The 19,515-nt window shown below is 41.7% G+C and overlaps 1 protein-coding gene across 1 annotated transcript in view; it reads left to right on the forward strand.

Annotated features, from left to right (window-relative positions):
- epb41a (erythrocyte membrane protein band 4.1a) overlaps positions 1-19,008 on the forward strand; it is a gene marked incomplete at its 3' end in the record, with an annotated part of 54,819 nt that extends 35,811 nt beyond the window's left edge. The window contains exons 17-20 of the mRNA XM_079176646.1: positions 13,120-13,248; positions 14,031-14,132; positions 18,507-18,587; positions 18,910-19,008. Of these exons, the coding sequence (XP_079032772.1) occupies positions 13,120-13,248; positions 14,031-14,132; positions 18,507-18,587; positions 18,910-19,008 (411 nt within the window). The remainder of the gene's footprint in view (positions 1-13,119; positions 13,249-14,030; positions 14,133-18,506; positions 18,588-18,909) is intronic.
- Positions 19,009-19,515: the final 507 nt, after the last annotated feature.

The raw sequence follows: 19,515 nt of genomic DNA on the forward strand, positions 1-19,515 counted from the left end.
ATGTCAGAACGTGATAAAGCAGACAGAGTCATTATTTTTGTTATCTTCCAGAAGAAAAGAACAGTGGACACGAGGGACATTTGTTTTGCTGACTGTAGTTTCTTAATTACTGAGCTATCTCAATCTTTGAAGGTTACTGATTTTGGGAGTTCAGCACAATTGTAACAGAACAATTGTAATTCTGACAAATTCAGGAGATGTTGTGAGCCAGGAGAATTGTTGGTTGCATGACTGTTGAAGGTGTTTTCTGTATGTCTAGCTACAATATGCAACTTTTCTCTGTTAGACAGACTAGGCTTTTAAAATCCTGCCCAAAGACTCGTGACTCATTATGGACAACACAATTTCGGACTGTTCATTCATTAAAATGAAATTATGGTTATCAGCGGATCCCAAGTAAATCCCTGTGGAGCTCAACTTTGGTGATCTTTGGCATGCAGACTTGCAAACAGTATTGACAGGACTGTTCTTCAAGGGAACAGTGGTCACCTTGCGTTATTCACACAAAGTTGACTGCTGGACAATTTGTGTAGTCTGTGTTTATTCACCCTAAACAGCAATGTAGTGATGGCACAGGTATGGCTGTAGCTTGTGCAGGCTCAGAATTAGGCTAAACACAGAACTCATCAGAAAATTTCTTTCTGTTATTTACCTCCACTCCTTCTTCTTTTTCCTTTCATCTCTGTATGTTCATGATGTAGATTCTGAAAGACCCAGGATAAGCACATTGTCCACTTAGCACCTTCGGGTTACTTTAAATGCACTTTCCCCATGTCTAAAATGTGCAAGATGTTCTGTGAGAACACTCCTTAATAACATATATAAAAGTGATCAGTGTAACCAGTGTAACCTCCCAAAATGCCAATCACTATTGTTGACCAAAAAGACCTCCTGGAGCTAGATCTTTGTCTTAAAAGCCAGAAGAATGTTTGACACTGACATGAATGTCTTGATGCATAGTGACAAGAGGCAGTGAGATGGAAGTGCAACAATAGCAGTAGAATAACGACTTGACAACTGTTAGGTTCAGAACCTCTCAGAACTGTGGAAGGCCGCATGTTGAAAAGCAGCCCAGAGGAGAAGAAGCCCCCCCCCCCCCCCCCCCCTGCTCCCATTCTGATGGAGGACAGGAATCGGCAGGTCCAGATCAAAATCACAAGATATTTAATAACCAACAGAAGCCAAAACAACTGCAAACTGATGTACACCATGAATGATAAAACAAACATAATATTCCATAAATGTGAGACCCCGTTCAGGCCACCCAGCAAACTGGTGTGTTCACTGGATGGCCCCAAGGAAGTCTGCCCCTCTCCTGGGATTCACAGCTCTTTTTCCCCCTAAAGTTACATTCCTGAGCCCATCGATCAGCTCCCACGATTGGCTCATCCAATAAGCCCCTCCTGGGCCGATGACCCATTGTTCTGTTCTTCTCACCTAGGTCAGCCAGCTTCGTTCCAACCCCCGCTGGCAGACACCTCCTTACATTCTTGGGGCCAGTTCCTTTGTTTGATTCGCCAAACCCCCGCTTCCAGTACAGTCCTCACACCTTCCTCTTACAGTATGAAATTACCTCTGATGATGAAATTACTTCTTGGACTAAACTCTTACAAGTAAACACACTGTAACATATAACATCCAGCACTAGGAATTCTCTAAAACTTAAATCCCTCACACAACCACTTTCTTGCTGGCTTTATGGTTTTAATTTTGATTCTAATGGTGGCAAAAAATGAACAAACGATTCTTTTGCAACTTTGATTCTCACTGGGTCTACACTGGCACAAACTACCTCCAGGAAATAGCCACATTCTCGCTCTCTACTTGGCTTTTACCAACTAACTGCCAGTCATCAACATGGAATCATTACAGCCTTAAACAGTGTTACAAACCCAAGCGAGTACTTTCTGACAAACTTAAGCAGTGCAGGTGGTGACTGACATGCTGTACACTCCCTGCAGATACGGTTCAGCACTCTGAGCCCGTATACTCCACAGGCCTGACTCAACTCAGCCGCTGCTGATCCAGCTCTCAAATATATATTCGCTGCCGTCGACACTTCCTGTACATGCCGAACTGCTGCCCTAATGCCAAAGAATATTGAAGACACAGAGCAGAATCATTCATGCACCAGAGTCAGACAGTAGTCTCAGTGCTTGTTGGCCTGGTCGCCACCTTTTTTGTTAGACTTTCTGATGCAGTTTGCTTGATAAATAAACAAATATTCTCATCTGTTTGTATTAAAGATTGTTTTAAAGAGTGATAGAAGGACTTTTAACGCCTCCATCAGGACATGTTTTATTTCTGCTACTATTTTGATTCATCCTAGGGATGAGCTGGTAGATTTTTGTTCTATTTACTATAACAAAATGATAAACACGTAGCATCAACACAATAACCACGGTAAGTAAAGTACAACACTTCTTGATTCCATGTGTTATCAGCTTTATGTAGCCGACAGCTTCATGTTCAGCTGTCCGAAGCGCGGTTGTAACACACCCTTCCTTGCCCCTGATGGCATCCCTGGCCGAGCTGGTGTGTTTAGATCAACTGGCAGATCTCTTCAGATATTTTCAACTACTCACTGCACCAATCTACAGTTCCCCCATGTCTCAAAAAGTCCACCATTTCCTTCTGTCCCCAAAAAGATTAAAGCCCTCAGCCTGAATGACCACAGTCCAGTAGCACTTACCTCCACCATCATGAAGTGCTTTGAGCTGTTAGTCAAAACCTTCATCTTTATGTAGCCTACAGCTTAATGTTTTAGGATGATAATGAAGCATAAGCTTTACTTCCAGTTGATACCAGCACATCCTGTTCGTGTGCCCTAACCTCTTGTGCCCTGTGCAGCACAACATTTGAACTTGCTTTTAAACAATTATCAAAAAGGGCATGTGTGACATGTGATAGTCTACCATAGAGATGGATAAATACAGACAATTACAGATACTATCAGAGAGAGGAAGTGTATCGGTACCAGAATGATTGGTTAGCACAATAGCCATGTGATCTGTGAACGTGGGGTTCTTGCTGTCCTCTCCTCTATTAATTTAATGTTATCCATTCTCATCCAGAGCCTGCAGTGATTCTTTTTAAGAACTCTTGTAAGCCAATGTTTGTTGTTTGTTTCATTGAACATAAGAAAGTACAGAAAAGTAAATAGTGTAGAAATAATCATTTTATTTTATTTGCATAGCAATAGAAGCCCCCCCATGTTCAATTATCGAAAAAATATTGTTTTGGTTTCAGCATCAAGACTTGGGTTACTGTACAGGCCCTGGTCTCATAAAATGTACAATAATACCCAGCCTTTATTAAAATATGAAATAAAGGCTTTCACCGACTCCCCTTCACTATTGTTTCAGGCATTAGCAAATTCGGCAAGTACCATTTCTGGGGTCACATGACAGATGTTGCGGAGTACTGCAATTCTCATTCTGCTAATAGTAGCTTTATTGCAATCGTCATACAGTGTGAAGAGTTGCATATATAGCTTTAAATGCGGTCTGTGTGTTTGTCCAACAGTGGACGACGAAAATTCAAATCTTTGCCCAGCCTGATTAAATACAGGGTTACGGTGCATTTGGTGATGTTTTGTTGTGATCCATTTCTTATTCTGGAAGTACTGTATCTTAATGCACTCAGCATGGTCCACTAAGATGACACTACCTATCTTAGTGGACCATGCTATCTTGAATTCTATCTCTCTTTTACACCTGATCATTTTATTGATGTGAGACTTCCACAATTTCAAGGGTCAGAACCAAACATTTCTTTACTTGCCTGAGAAATGTTTCAGGTTTCAAAAGATGTATCGTTATTGTAAAAGTTTCACTTTTTATCAATGGGTTGGCTTTACTTTATTTGCATTACTAAACCATCTTCTAAAAAATCATGACCATGTATCATGTATTTTGCAGCATAATTCTTAGGTTTTCCACAATATACACGATGCTCAGCACCTTTTAAATATGACAGGAATCGTTTACAATTTGCTCATTTTGACAAAGTATGACTGGATCTAAATGTACTCTGGGAAAGTACAATGTTTACCCTTTGAAGTGTTGGTGGGATTAACATAATACAAGCTTCAATCTGTCTTTACTACTTTTGCAACACCGCTATTTAACGAAGTATATCCATAGAAGATTGTGCATGTTCAGTAAATATACCATTTATGGATATGTGCACATCTGTATGATCTGATGATTCAGGATTTTGGGATAATTCTGAATCTGCCTGTACTTTTCACTGTGATACGAATGAAACATTTAAACTGATTTTTCATTGTCCACTGATGGACTTTCTCTTATTCAACCAATAGATCTTTCTTTCTTGGTATATTGTGACTCTTCTGGCATTAAAGTGGCAATACTATTTCAGTCCTGTTTGATTTGGATTTTTTATTTGAGTGTAAACAAAGGAATTGTGCTTAGAGTTAGCAGTCTCATTTCATACTAACATCCTATTTTTCAGTTCCAGTATTACGAACTGGGAATGTCACCACAGTGACCCAGTTAAATATATAAATATTGCAATACTTTCATCAGTTGGCCATAGTCTCAACTACCATTGTTTTACCTCCTTCAGCAATAGACAGTGACCTAGCAGACATGTATGCAGTGGCGGGCCGTGCATTTTATGCCTGGGCCTTCTGTGCTGTCCTACTACAGTTGAACAACTTCCTAATAACCTCATTATGATGCCACAGCTACGGGTTATTATTTGTTTCTAGGGGTGTAACAATACACATATTCATATTAAACCATTTGGTACGAGGCTTACGAACCAAACAATATGTTTGAATAATACTAGTGCATTTAGAAAATGCAGAAGCTTAAATTGTGGGAAATATAATGTTTTCCGAGGACTGCGCTCAACCTGGCAACATGCCCACCCCGGAACCACAACATTGTACTCTGGTGAGGCATGTGTGTTCTAGGAGGCACACTATGCTAAACTAGCTTAGCAGGAAAACAACAGCAGCACACATGCTAAACACTCTCGCTGCAGCTGTTCCCTACTGATTCAAACAGGGCTAAAGCAGTCGCCACACAATCCTCTTTTCTCCAGACCATAATTCTTGCTTTGTAACAGAAAACAGATACATGAATACGCATATGGTGGGATGCTTCGTCAATAACGGACAATGCATGTAGTCAAAATTAATGTAATTAACACAATGACAAGAATGAACTCACAAGAACCAGTCACATATATTTATATGACAACAAAGCATGACAAATCAATCCAGCAACACTGCAGCTCTAAAACACGTATTCCACCGCACACTAAAGAGCACCATTCAAATATTATTCACATCAGAGGGAACAATATTAACCATATCATAAAAATGACACGATAGACAAATGAACACAGTAGTCACGCTACTGCAGATGTAAAAAAAATAAAAGCACTTCACTTACCAAAGCTGCTGTTCACTTAAAGACAAAGTCCATCCTCCTTTCTTTGTTTACAAAGAGTTTAATACCGCGGTTGTTAGTGCTGGGCGGTATGACCAAAAATTTGTATTTGTGGAGAATTTAAGTATTAAAAGCATTATTTAGTAGAATTTATAGCACCCCTAGTGGTGAATAAAATTGTCACAATGATGAGAATGTAAATTATGTTAAGAGTCACAATATATTTACTTATGGAATGTAATATAGGTTTACAGGATGTTTACTTATAGAGGATATAATATGTTTGCAATAAGTTTACTTGTAGGAGTCTTTAACATAATCATTGGAAGTATTGAATCAAAGTATAGTCACATAGGTTGGGGGGTTCTGAGCCATGAGGCAGCGACATCAAAGGGGACACAGAGGTGCTGGACAAATGGCCAAGGAAGGAGGAGGAGAACCGGAGACAACTGATGAGGAGCAGACTGCCATAAAATAACAGAGAGGACTCCTGGGTAACGCCATGCGGTCCCAGGTCAGAGGTGATGTCAGAGGTGATGTCACAAGGGGTCCAGCCATTGAGATGAGCAGTGGATCGATGAAGGAGGCGTCAGAGCGATTGGAAGCCAATCACTGACCCCAGAAGACGGCCTTTGTATTTTACGACAGATTTCGGACACTTTCCGACCATCAAAGGACATAAAAGGACTGTTTGTGAGGACGTGCGCCAGGCCATGGTAGTTCGCGTTGCAGGATCCGACTTGGTCGGGCCTGTGAGTGGAATTGCACGTGGTCTCTGCTCTCGAGATGCATACTATCGATAGTGTATTATAGATTGTAATTGTCATCATCAGTTTACAGTCATCATTGTTTAATTAAATACTGTTTTGAATTTGGACCGGATCGAGTTACTTTATGATGCGCCTGCGCAGAAAGAAGTAAACACAGCAGCGGCCTTGCGATTCCTCCACTAGCTTCAGCCTCAACAGTATCACGGTATTTTTTAAGATTCTGGCGGTTTCACGGTGTATCACGGCATTTAGTTTTTTCCTTGACTGTGTTTTTATGTAGGTTTATAGTGGCTTACTCTACTGTCAGGAGTACATAGAATATAAAAACATTTTAATGTCATCGTGTAGAAAGGCGTTGATTACTATAGGGTGTGCTCGTTTGTCCGTATAATGTTGGGATAGTGTTGAGGCTGAAGTTTCTCAAACAGAGGAGAAGAAGCAGCCCCCCCTCCCCCTGCTCTCTTTGTTCCATCAGCAAGCATGGCCAGAATCAAATGGTTCAGGTTAAAATCAAAAGTATTTAATATCTAACAGAAGCCAAAACAAATGCAAACTGAATTACACTATCGACAGTAAAACAAACATAATATTCCATGAAATATGAGGCCCCGTTCACACCACAGGACAGAATGGTGTGTCTGTCCCATGATGCGGAGGAGGTCTGAGGATCTTCTGCAATTCGAAGATCCTTTGTCCCTGCTGAGTCTCTCAGAAGTATCATGTTTCACATTCCACAGCCAATCGATGCAGTGATTGGCCGGATTCCAATAAGCCCCTCCTGGGCCGATGACCCATTGTTCTTCAGGATCAGACAACTCAGCTCCTCTCTTGGGCACAGATTCTATTGGTGCATCTCCGGTCTCTCTTTGTTCATCCTGCATCGCTCCTTTCTGTTCTTTAATGTAACGTTATTGTAGCGACGGAGCCTCTCGCAGCTGTTAACAGACTGTTGTGCTACCGGGCTAGCTAGCTAGGGAGCTGTACCCAGCATGCCGTTCGGCGGTGTCATTTTATAAATGTACAATTATTAGTGTTACAAATTGTTTATTTGTCACAAACTGGTGTCGTGGTGTTTTGCCCTGTTAACGAGCGTTGGTTGTGGGTGATCAATTGTTGTGTTATAAAGTTATAACGATGATTAGGGGTCCCTCTCAATACACTCTAGTGAAGTAGCTCCGACCAATCGCCCTCCGTGGCGACCAATATATTTAGCTGCCTGTTGAAGAGTTACAGCAGTTGTTTCAGCTATGCGGTATGGCGGTGTGTGAAAAATTAATATCATATGGGAAATTAAAACCGAGCACTAGCGGTTGTACAGTACATCGGTGCGGTTCAGTTCCAGCCAGAGGTCCTCCTGCGAACGTGTTCGTTGAGTTGTAGATCCACTCGGGTCTCCTGCCATGCTATGGTGTCGTGTTGCTGCCTTGGTTAGCCACCTCAGGTTAGCGTAGCGTAGCTACAAACAGCTACAAACACCAAGACGCTCAGTTGCAAATCAAACGCATTCCCAGCCATAACATGTGCAACGCTTCTCCGACGCTGTTAGACAGGAATACCGTTCGTACAAATCCTTTTCCTGGCTGGGTCAGGGCTGCTATCTGTGGGGTTGGCCGACCCTTTCTTACGATGTCCAGTTTTCCTGAAATGTCCTTCTCCAGAAAGGCGTTGCCAGTAACTCTGCCACCAAATCGGTTTCTCCTCCTTCTATAGCTATTGAGTGTTAAAAAAAACAAAGCTACACCAAGGAAAATGCTAAAATGTCATGTCAATGTCATAACTTCTTACATATCTTTCAACTTGAACTCTTACTACTAATACTAAGTTCTGCTAGCTAGCTTCAGCGTCACAACAGTCACGCTAGCCCACTGACCAATCCCGGCGCACGTTATTGCTGAGCCACACGTTAATGCTGACGTACTTGTAGACTACCTCGGTAGCTCTGGCACGTCAAAGAATATGCCCAACATGTCAAACTAAAAATCTGATTGGTTGAAGACTATGACAATCAACAATATTGTCCCCATTTACTTTAATCTGCAAAGTCTACCTAGAGGGCCTCGGGCCTCTCTTCTTACCTAGAGACACAGAGGTGAAATCTGATTGGATAAAAGTTCTACTTAAAACAAGCTGCACTGGAATTATTAAGATTAAGATGTTGGCTATTTTTTCTGCCAGAGAAAAATGTTATTGTTGCTGCTGTTTACATTCCTCAGATTAAAAAAATGCACAACAGGACTGCACTACTATTTTTTTCTTGGGTAGGTAGCATAAAGGGACTACGACTAGAACTACATTTCGTTGGGCAACCTTGTGTTGTGCAATGACAATAAACGAATCTTGAACTATGAATGAGCAGCTTAGATATCTGGAGGGACGTCCTCTCCTTCATGCTGAAAGGAGCTTGTTGACGTGATTTAGGCATCTCACTAGGCTTCTCCATAGTTAGATAGTTAATTAATTGTCCTCTGGTGAAGGAAATATGTTTATTATCTTGGTAAGGTTATATTGGTACATCCAACTGGAAGTAGACCCTGCACCAGACCCAGAATACTTCGGTGAAATTACATATCCCATCTTGCTATTGATTGCTTCTCGATCCTCAAGAAAGAGATAGAGGACGTAGCTGGGCAGAAGTATAAAGCTCGACAGCGTAGAAATGCAATGGTGAGGGTTGTGTTCCCCAGGCCCCGCCATAACGTAATGGCAATGTTTTCAGCCTCTTCCCTCATTCCTGTTGATGTTGTCATAAGTTGATGTTGGAAATTATGTTGTTGAAAATGTGTCCTCCCCACGGTTTTGAAGAGTATATCTATTCCTTGTGTCCGCTGTTATTACATTTCTACAAATCGCTCACCAAAAAGAGAGTACTGTGTCCATTCACTCAAACATATCACTACCAGGGTTAACAGTGGTATGCCTGACTATTTAACCAATCTTCATATGGGAGGCGAGTGGGCTTAAACACAGTGGCACAATGTCCGCTTATTTTCAGACTAGCAGACGGTGATGCATTTACGGACCTCATCACTGGCTCAGCCCTTTTGTCAGCCAACAATGGGCCAGCCTCCCATTCATGGTGGCGGATAAGGCAGAGACAGGATATCAAAGGTTTTTAGCTGGTCGCTTGTCCTCTAACACATTTTTATGGGGAGTGGCAATTCAACTGCACATTAACAGAATGGATGAACAGGGCACTGAGACAGCCAGTTCTGCAGTGTCCCTCCGTTTATACGGGTCAAGGAGTGAATCTATCCTCCCAGTAGGAGATAGATTACCACTCAACAAAGATCCAGGCCCTGTTACAGAAACAGGCTGTGTCTGTCATCCCCACTTACAACGGAGAGAAAGAGCAAAGGCTTAGTTGTGCTTACGTGCTTATGGGTCTGTGTTTATGTGCTCTTGTATGTTTTCTTTAATAGCATCAACCTTCCAGGGACTGCAGATGGAAATAAGCCTGTGTGGCTAAATCTGGCACATTTACATGTTGGTAATTAATGTACATTGTCCCTTTTAAAATACAATAAACCAGTGGCGGACCGTGCATTTTATACCTGGGCCTTCACTGCTGAAATACCACCTTATAACCACATGATGGCGCCACAGCTAGGGTTATTATTCATTTCTTGGGCTGTAACTATATAACGTTACGTATTCGTATTAAACCGTTCGGTACGAGGCTTAAAAACCGAACAATACGTTTGAATAATACTAGTGCATTTGGAAAATGCAGAAGCTTAAATTGTAGGAAATATAATGTTTTCTGCGCTCACTAGGAGACAACGGTCTGTGTGACCTCTGAACTGGAACAAAAACAGCTGGGGCCCCGCAAGTGTTCTGGGAGGCTAGGCTAGGCTAGCTTAATGGAAGGCTAGCTTAATGGAAAAACAACAGCAGTAACACACATTCTGCTACACACTCAAGGGCCATTCAGATATTAGTTGTAAAAAAACGAACCAGTTGACTTACCAAATGCTGATCACATCCTCTTTTCTTTGTTGACAAAGAGTTTAATCCCACGGTTAAATCCCAACTCACAAATCCGTTTCTCTTCCAATTTCAGCCATTGAGTGTTAAAAAACAAAGCTAGGTAAATAAAAAAAAATCGACACCAAGCAAAATGCAAAAAATATCATAATTTCATCCATATCTTTCAATTTCAACTCTTACTACTCGACCAAGCCTCTGCTGTAAGTTTCGTTTCACAATAGTCACGTGCTCGCCCACTGACCAATCACAGCACACGCTGAATCTCGCTGCACGTAATGTTGACGTAGTTGTAGGCCAGCTAGCCGCTATGGCGCGTCAAACAATGTTAAACTAAAGATCTGATTGGTTGAAGACTATGACAATCAACAATATCGTCCCCATTCACATAAACTGCACATGGATTCACTGGTGAGTCTGCAGGCCTGGGGCCTCTCTTCTTATCTAGAGACACAGAGGTGAAATCTGATTGGATAAAAGCTCTACTTAAAACAAGCTGCACTGGAAGCAGAGCAACTGAGGAAGACAGTAGCTGTGCAATCAGCAAATAAGTAAATAAATAAATAATAATATTTTTATAAGAAAAATTATAAAATTATAAAATAGCTATAACTTTGTGATTCTGTTTAGGCCAGCAGAGAAGGCTTTGCAGGCCCTGACGGCCCACCACTGCAATAAACGTAAACATCGCCAAGTGAAAATAAGCTATGTTCCATATGGCCCAGTTGATCTTGCAGTTAACCAAGTCGGGGTTTACGTTCAGAAGAAGACCTCTATCGGAACATAGACGCACAGTCATGCATCACTAGGTACAGTGTTGTCTGGCATTCAGACGCTGGGGTTTGTGCGGTTGCCCTTCCAAAGGTGCCGCTGTGGCTGCTGTACATGCAGCACCTGCAGAGATGGAATGCCAGCCTCCGCATGGATGCCAAAGAGCATGTATTGTGCATTGTTACCATTCTCTCCTTTAGGGACAAGACTGTAACGATTGACCTCTTACGTCACGGTGTACACAGATGCATCCCCACCATGCGTGCCCTCTACCAAGGAGTCCTTGCCACTCCTTTGCCACTCACTGAAGAGGGTGTAGGATAGCAGAGAGTGGTGTGAGCTGCCTTGTGTATTGTGGGGTCTGCAAGTATTTGGGTAAGCAAGTATTTGGGTAGGCAGTTCAAGATTGGCCGGATGGGCTTATGCAAATTCTGAGTGGGAGAATGCATGCTCTTGATTGGAGTAGAGTATCACCCATATAGTCCAACACATATAACTGCAGCACCTCGTATACTTATTGATGTTAGCACTCTTACAGCATGTTAAAAAAAGAAGGCATAGACAAATGTGCCATGCTTATTTTCCTGTAAATTTTGCAATTTACCTATAAATTACCTGTAAACAAACCATTCCAGTTCCTACTCCTTGCCTCCCAGCATCTAAAGTTGATGAGTATAAGCAGTCCTGATTAACTTGGGAAATTTCCTTAAAAACATCCATCAATCCATCCATTCTCCGCATATCCGGGGCCAGGTTGCGGGGGCAGCAGGCTTAGGAGAGTATTCCAGACGTCACTCCCCAGCAACACTTTCCAGCTCTTTCTGGGGAACCCTGATGCGCTCACAGGCCAGACAAAATATATAATCCCTCCAGCATGTTCTGGGTTTACCCCAGATCCTCTTACCAGTTGTGTCTGGAAAATCTCTAAAGGGAGGCATCCTGATCAGATACCCGAACCATCTCAGCTGGCCCCTTTTGATGCAAAGGAGCAGTGGCTCTACTCCGAGCTCCCTCTAGATGTCTGAGCTCCTCACCCTATCTCTGAGACTGAGCTCAGCCATCCTACAAAGGAAGCTAATTTCGGCCGCTTCTATCTGCAATCTCATTCTTGAATTCTGAGCCTTCCAATTTAAATCCCTCTTCACCACAACTGTCTGGTACAAGGCTGGCAGCACTGCTGACCCCACACGAAACCGCCTGTGCCAAGCCCTGCTTTCCCTTTCTGACTCTTTTTTTCTAGGGTTTTTGCCTTGGCAACTATCATTGCTGCAGCCCTTCTGGCCAACCGGATCTGTCGCCTGTTCCCACAGACCCCTGGGCCAGCCAAGCCAGAAATGCCTCCCTCTTCAGCTTGACGGCCTCCTTCACTGTCACTGTCCACCAGCGGGTTGTTCGGTTGCCGCCACAATAGGCACCGATGACCACCGCTCCTAGTAGCCACTTCCACAATGGAGGCTTTGAACATGGCCCACTCAGATTCCATTTCCCAAGCCTAACCAGGATACACAAGAAATTCACCAGAAGTTTGGTTTTCCAGGTTTGTCTGGCAGACTCCCCTGCCATCTGAAATAACTCACCACCAGGTGGCGATCAGTTGACTTGCCCCAGTCGGCGTCCTTTCTAGAACGCCCCCCGAAGACCGGGTACTCTAAACTGATGTTCGGTGCATAAGCACAAATAACCATCAGAGACCTCCCCTCAGATATTATCAGTTGCATAGAGGCGACCCCATGAGCCCCTGGAGCTTGTGAGTATCCTCACACCCGCCCAGTGCCTCTCACCCTGGGTAACTCTGGAAAAGGATAGTCCAGCCCCTCTCCAGGAGTTTGGCATGACAAAGCATCGATATTTGAGGCTCTGGGAATAAGACCGGGCTGGACAGCTGGATAACATTAGTGACCTATCCCTTAGGATATACTGCCCAGGTGATTAATATAATGACATATGTACCTCTCCATATCAATATGAGTTCGGATTCATTCCACACAATGACCCCTGCCTATGCGGTCAACATGAGAACTAAAGTTACAATAGTAAATTCATAAGTAATCTAGGTTTCATGATTTTACTAATGTTTTGCCTTCTTTAACACATAGAAAAGTACAGTAGTTGTTGTGTCTTGATCAAGCCCTCAGAGAGTGAGTTGCTGACTGTTTATCTGATCCCTCCAGTCTCCTGTGCTAAAGACCCAGACAATCACCATCTCAGACATCACCAACTCCCTGAGAGGAAGTGTGACCTACAAGGACATCCCCTTAGTTCACACTGAGACCAAGACCATCACATACGAGTCAGCAGAGGTGAGGGGAATTCTGGGAATTGTTCACAAAAAAAGTAAGATTTCAGTTTCTACAGGCCTTGATTAAATTCCAGTTTAAGTCTTAATTGTCTCACGTTATATGCAGAGCAGTTATTTTTACAGATGTGCTTGTACACATCTTTACATATATTCACTGTGGACAGCCTAAGCCTGAAATATTGGCCCTTGTCTGACCCATGCAAATATGTTGAAATCAGACTAGCTCAGGTCAGTCATTGGGATATTATACTTTTTTCCATCCTTGGCTCCTTTACGTTAGCAGAAATAGTCATATATTATGTCCAGGGATTAACACAGGTCCTGAGGCTATAGTTGCCACACACTGGGTGGCTGTGGCTCAGAAGGTTGAGTGGGTTGCCCATATATTACGGTTTGGTAATCCCCAGCTCCTCCTCATGTGTCACAGTGTCCTTGGGAAAGACATTGAACCCTTAAATGGTAGGTTGCTACCATGTGGGAGTGCGAGAAAATGTGTAAAGCACTCTGGATAGAAGTGCGAAATAAATGCAACAATAAATAATAAATAAAGAAGAAAAACAATTTGACCAGACATGCATAGGCAGCTGAGGTTTGGTTGGTAACAAGATGTTCTGAGGTTCAATACCCAGCTCTACTTCCAAGTGTGGTTAGAATGTCTTTAAAAGTCTTACAATTAAATTAATTACAAATCACACATACAAATAACAGATAGGAGAGTTAAGTTTGTTTCAATTTATTAATTTGAGATTCTTTTGTAACACTTAAAAGGTGTCTCTCCCACAGCCAGTGGACGGCATGGCAGAGAGGGACTCAGGAGTGCTGCTGAGCGCCCAGACCATCACCTCAGAGACCATCAGCACCACCACCACCACCCAGATCACCAAGGTCTGTTCACTTCACTAACAGCCCCACAGTCAGTCAATACAGAACAATACAGTAATACTCAATCCCTACTTATCCCTACTCAGTCACTTCTGTCAGTGGTATTGAGTCTTCACAACACAATATTTAAGTATTTGCTGGAGAGTAACTGAGTAAACTGTAAATGGCCTACCACTTCTTCTCATCTCCATCAAAAACATGAACGTGGCTAGAATGCCAAAGTCATAATGTAGTTACCTGGCAAGCCCCCAATGTATTTTTCCTGTGGATTTCTTTCATTGATGTATTTTAAACAAAATTCTCAGTTTTTGTCTAGCCCAGGGGTCGGCAACCTTTACTATCCAAAGAGCCATTTTGTTCTATTTTCCACCAAATAAAATTCTTCTGGAGCCGCAAAAGCTATTTGATGTCGGTTTATAAAGTTTTATATATAGTTATAATATATATATAAAAACTATAGTTTATTGTATTTATGAAATTATAGAACAAGAATAAAGACACTTGTTGACATTTTATTGCTATTTTACGTGTTATAACAATATCAAACTCTTCTGAAGAGGAGAGTTTGCTGCAGCAGTTGAGGAATTGCTCTTTTTTGCTCATCTCCATCGTGATACCTTTCAGCAAATGTTGTGTGTTTGTTCTGGAAGCGTCTTTCAACATTACATGTTTTGTTGTTTGCAAATTTCTCGCCACATATCAAGCATACAGGTAAGCCAGCATCGTTGGCAGTGAAAGCTAATTAATACGTCCACGCAGAATTAAACTCTCTATTTTCCTCAGTGACTTTTCTGTTTATGGATTTATCCATTGATAGTTTACTGAGGGCGGGGCTCTGCAGATCATGATCAGCCACCCTGAGCGAAAGGCACTAGACAGCGACATAAGATGCAGGTGGCGGATTGCGTAGCGTGGACGCTTTTAAATATATTACTATTTTGCTCGACAGGGTTCCAATCCAGGTTGATGCGATCTTTCCATAAATATGTTTTCTTCAATGTATTTCTTCATACGTGGCTGTGATGTAGTGCTCACTTATACAATTGTAATCTCCGCAATATATATGAGATGTGGCTTTTAGATCTCCAGCAATATGTTTGTGAATGTTTGACGAATCTGGCAACAGAGGCAGAAAACAGCTGCCCCTTGCTCCCATTCTGATGGAGGACAGGAATCGGCAGGTCCAGATCAAAATCACAAGATATTTAATAACTAACAGAAGCCAAAATAACTGCAAACTGAAGTACACCATGAATGATAAAACAAACATAATATTCCATAAATGTGAGACCCCGTTCAGGCCACCCAGCAAACTGGTGTGTTCACTGGATGGCCCCAAGGAAGTCTGCCCCTCTCCTGGGATTCACAGCTCCTTGTCCCCCCAAAGTTACATTCCTGAGCCCATCGATCAGCTCCCACGATTGGCTCATCCAATAAGCCCCTCCTGGGCCGATGACCCATTGTTCTGTTCTTCTCACCTAGGTCAGCCAGCTTCGTTCCAACCCCCGCTGGCAGACACCTCCTTACATTCTTGGGGCCAGTTCCTTTGTTTGATTCACCAAACCCCCGCTTCCAGTACAGTCCTCACACCTTCCTCTTACAGTATGAAATGACCTCTGATGATGAAATTACTTCTTGGTCTAAACTCTTACAAGTAAACACACTGTAACATATAATATCCAGCTCTAGGAATGCTCTAAAACTTAAATTCCTCACAGTAGCCTCAGGGAGCCGCAGCAGAGGGGCTGAAGAGCCGCATGCGGCTCCGGAGCCGCGGGTTGCCGCCCCCTGGTCTAGCCAAATGGGTATCTGCTACTGAAATTACAATTAAAAAAAGAAATTCATGTAAACAACTCTTTTATTGCACTCAGGTTTTTGAGGCAATAATGAGATGTTGTTTTTTCTGATGTTTTGTTTCTATTTCATTCTTCCTGACCGATGGTGCTTTAGCACTGGATATATCCACCTTGCATATGTGCAGGTCTAGTCTTTATACCAACAAAGTCACCTTCTACCATTCAATGACATAGGGCGCACGTCCCAGTGTAACACCATAACGTCATCACACAATCTGTGTGTTAATCAAGCTGTGCACTGCTACTGTATGATAACTTTTGTTTAGAATGTTTGAGAAGCGCTCTGACACGGTCGTGGTAAATTTAGCCTAGGTTGTGTGTAGGACTGCGACACACAGTGGCTGACTAGCATTGTATATAGGATATTTGTGTATTGTTGTTGAGTTTGAACGCAGTTCAATAGTAGCATAAAATTGGCTGTGGACATATTTTGTGTGTAGTTTTGTTGGACTCACCCTCTTCATGTGTTGAGCTGTAACTCCTGTATGCCGCACTCTACATGGAGGATGGCCATGATCAGTGCCCTGCCTGATAAGGATATCCAGTGCGACAGAACCACCATCTGGCAGAATTCATAGAACCATAGTTACATATGCAACTCTCGGCTTGTACTGAGACATCTAAATAAGTTATTAATCATTTACTAACACGTTATAAATGATCGTATTAATCATCTACAACTCCTTAATAATTGGTTTGTAAAAAAATAATACTTCATTTACAAATGGGGAATCCATCATTTATAAATTATGAAAACACAATAATGAAACACATAATAGACAAGCTTATTAATCAAGAATAAAACATTTATAACTGTTATGAACTGCATACTAATGAATTATTAATGTAGGAACAATGCTTTATAAATGATGAATTAAGTGTTTACTCATACTTAACTAATGCTTCATAGTGTGTAGTTATTATAAAGTGTTAACCTGTCATTCATTGTAATGTCATTCATTGTCCATCTTTAAGAGTAACTAAACCCAAGAGTTTTGGTTTAAGTTGCTCTGCTACTCTAATACTTTTCCCAAAAAAGTATCAACATGTGCAAAGGGGGAGGAGACACGTCGCATGTATTGTCGGCTCATTTTAGATAACCAGTGTAGCATTACAATCACAGCACAAGCCTCTTCTCTCTTTTCTGAAGACTTGAAATAAAACCATCAGCATATAATCAAATCTGGTGAATCAGTGCACTGAACCCCAAAACCTGTCGACGGGATGGAAAAGCATGTTTTCTTCAAACAACCGCCAAAACTACACTGTTTATCACAGCCAGAAGCTGTAAAAACTTAATTAACGTCAGATTTTCATCTTTCCGAAGGTCCTGACGAACGCTCTTGTCAGAAAACACTTTAAAATAATATATTTCATCAAAAACATTTTATTCTACATTTCTCATTTAAAATTTTGCCCCAAATGAACCATTTACTCTCAACAGATCCTGTTAAAAAAACATTAAACTCTGTGCTCCTCAGTGGAACTATGAATCCATGATTGACTCGCGTGACAGCTTAATATTTATAGCATGTTGAGCCTCCATTTTTTTTACAACATTGGTATACATTTTGGATGTATAGATTCCATTGTTTGCAAATTTTTGTAAAATAAATTATCAAGGAAATTCAACTTGCATTTTTTTGTTTTTTATGATTTATGGCATTGTGACTGTTATACTGCACATTACCTTTTTGAGTTATCTCTACTGCTAGCCATGATTGTGCTGTTTCCATAGAGGTTCAGGACTTTTACATTGCAGTGAAAATCAAGGCCACTGAGAGAAATATGTGGCAGGAGCAAAATACGCCCTGAAACTGCTCAGGGCTCAGAGGGTAAATGACTGATTATCTGGAGATATTCTTACACTGTGACAAAAGTGTGGGGATGAAGCATTAATTTGACTCATTTAGAGAATGGCTAGTTAGCTTGCTAATTCCTTGGTGATTTCACACTGCAGTTACAGAACATAAGAAAGTACCACATGAACTGCTGGGCTTGGTCTACGGGGGTTTAGTTACTCTAACAAAAATGTTCCTGGCTATCAGCAGCACACCACTCTCTTCCTCCCCAACTCACTCTTCCTCAGTGGCATGTGCCCTGTGACTGGCCCATACTACATGAAGTGATGGACATGTGCATGTTAAGGTGGATCTATGGTTAAAACCCATATTAAGAGACCCTTATTGTTTTGGATATATGCACAAAACATAACTACATTGGAGGATGTCTAATGCTGATGTTGCCAGTTGAATCTAGTGCAACCAGCAGAAAAATACCATGTACAATTTTTCCAGTTGTTGTTGTTGCCAGTCTTGTTTGTACTTTCAAATTCTTCAATTGCTTTACTTGATCTTTCATACATCGTTTCCTTTGCAGCATCCTAAAAAAGTTGTGTCTGGCGTCTCTCCCAAAGTGGATTCTGTTGTCATCCAAAATGTAGAGGGACAGTAAAGATGGATTGTGGTTTGGCATGTTTTTCGTAGCAGATTTTTTAGCTTGTGTCATGTCTCTGTTGTAGACGGTTAAAGGAGGAGTCTCTGAGACTCGCATTGAGAAGAGAATCGTCATCACTGGAGACACTGAAATTGATCACGACAAGGTAAGTAACGTAACTGATGGAAGAAGATCAGTATTGTTTCATGCTTCACTCTTCAAACTAAATGAAACAATGCAGTTTTCCTCAAAGCTCTGCAGGCAGCATGTGGTGTAATTCAGCGTTGGCTCATATATTGCCACAGATTTCTGCTTGAAATGTTTATGTACCTAATATGTGAAGCTGGAATTACTTTGTAGGCCTAATTGCCTCATAGAGCAATTGTGTTCATATATCAAGTAAATTTGTTCTGCATGCAAGTCATTTTAATTAAACTCATTAATCATTTCCTACTTAACAAGCCTGGATTATTGTTCTTTCTCCAAAGGCTTTGGCTCAGGCCATTAAAGAGGCAAAAGAGCAGCACCCAGACATGTCTGTTACCAAAGTGGTTGTACACCAGGAGACAGAGATCAGCCCAGAGTAAGAATGACTGATGCTTTGGAAGGTGAGTGTCCACTCTTCACCCACCCTTTACTTTTTCCATTCTCTGGTCTGACTGAAACACTTTGACAGGCTGGTCCAGAGAGGCAGAGGAGGTTGCTGCTCCGCTCATTTTGAGAGGCAAGAGGAAGATCAAAACATAAAATAAGAGTAATTGGTGGAAATAAACCATAACCAAATCTCAGTATCATTTATAGAAAATGTTCCTCTCTTCTTTGGAAAAAAATCTTATATTAAAATGCTTCAACAGCAGGACAGGCAAGAAAGTGGTGGTGGGGACCAGAGGGCGGACTCCTGCTGTCCTCCACTCTATAAATCGAATGTAATCCATTTTTTTCATGCAAATCTGTGATTGTCCAAAACAAGTAAAAGAGAGGACATCCTGCCTTGGGTTGGTACCAATCAAACAACGAGAACACAATAGTGTCATTGCGTTGGTCCAATGGTCATTTCCAAATGTCATCTTCAATTCTCTACCACTGTATTGTAC

Source organism: Pholis gunnellus, assembly GCF_910591455.1.
Source record: "Pholis gunnellus genome assembly, chromosome: 16".
Classification (NCBI taxonomy): Eukaryota; Metazoa; Chordata; class Actinopteri; order Perciformes; family Pholidae; genus Pholis; species Pholis gunnellus.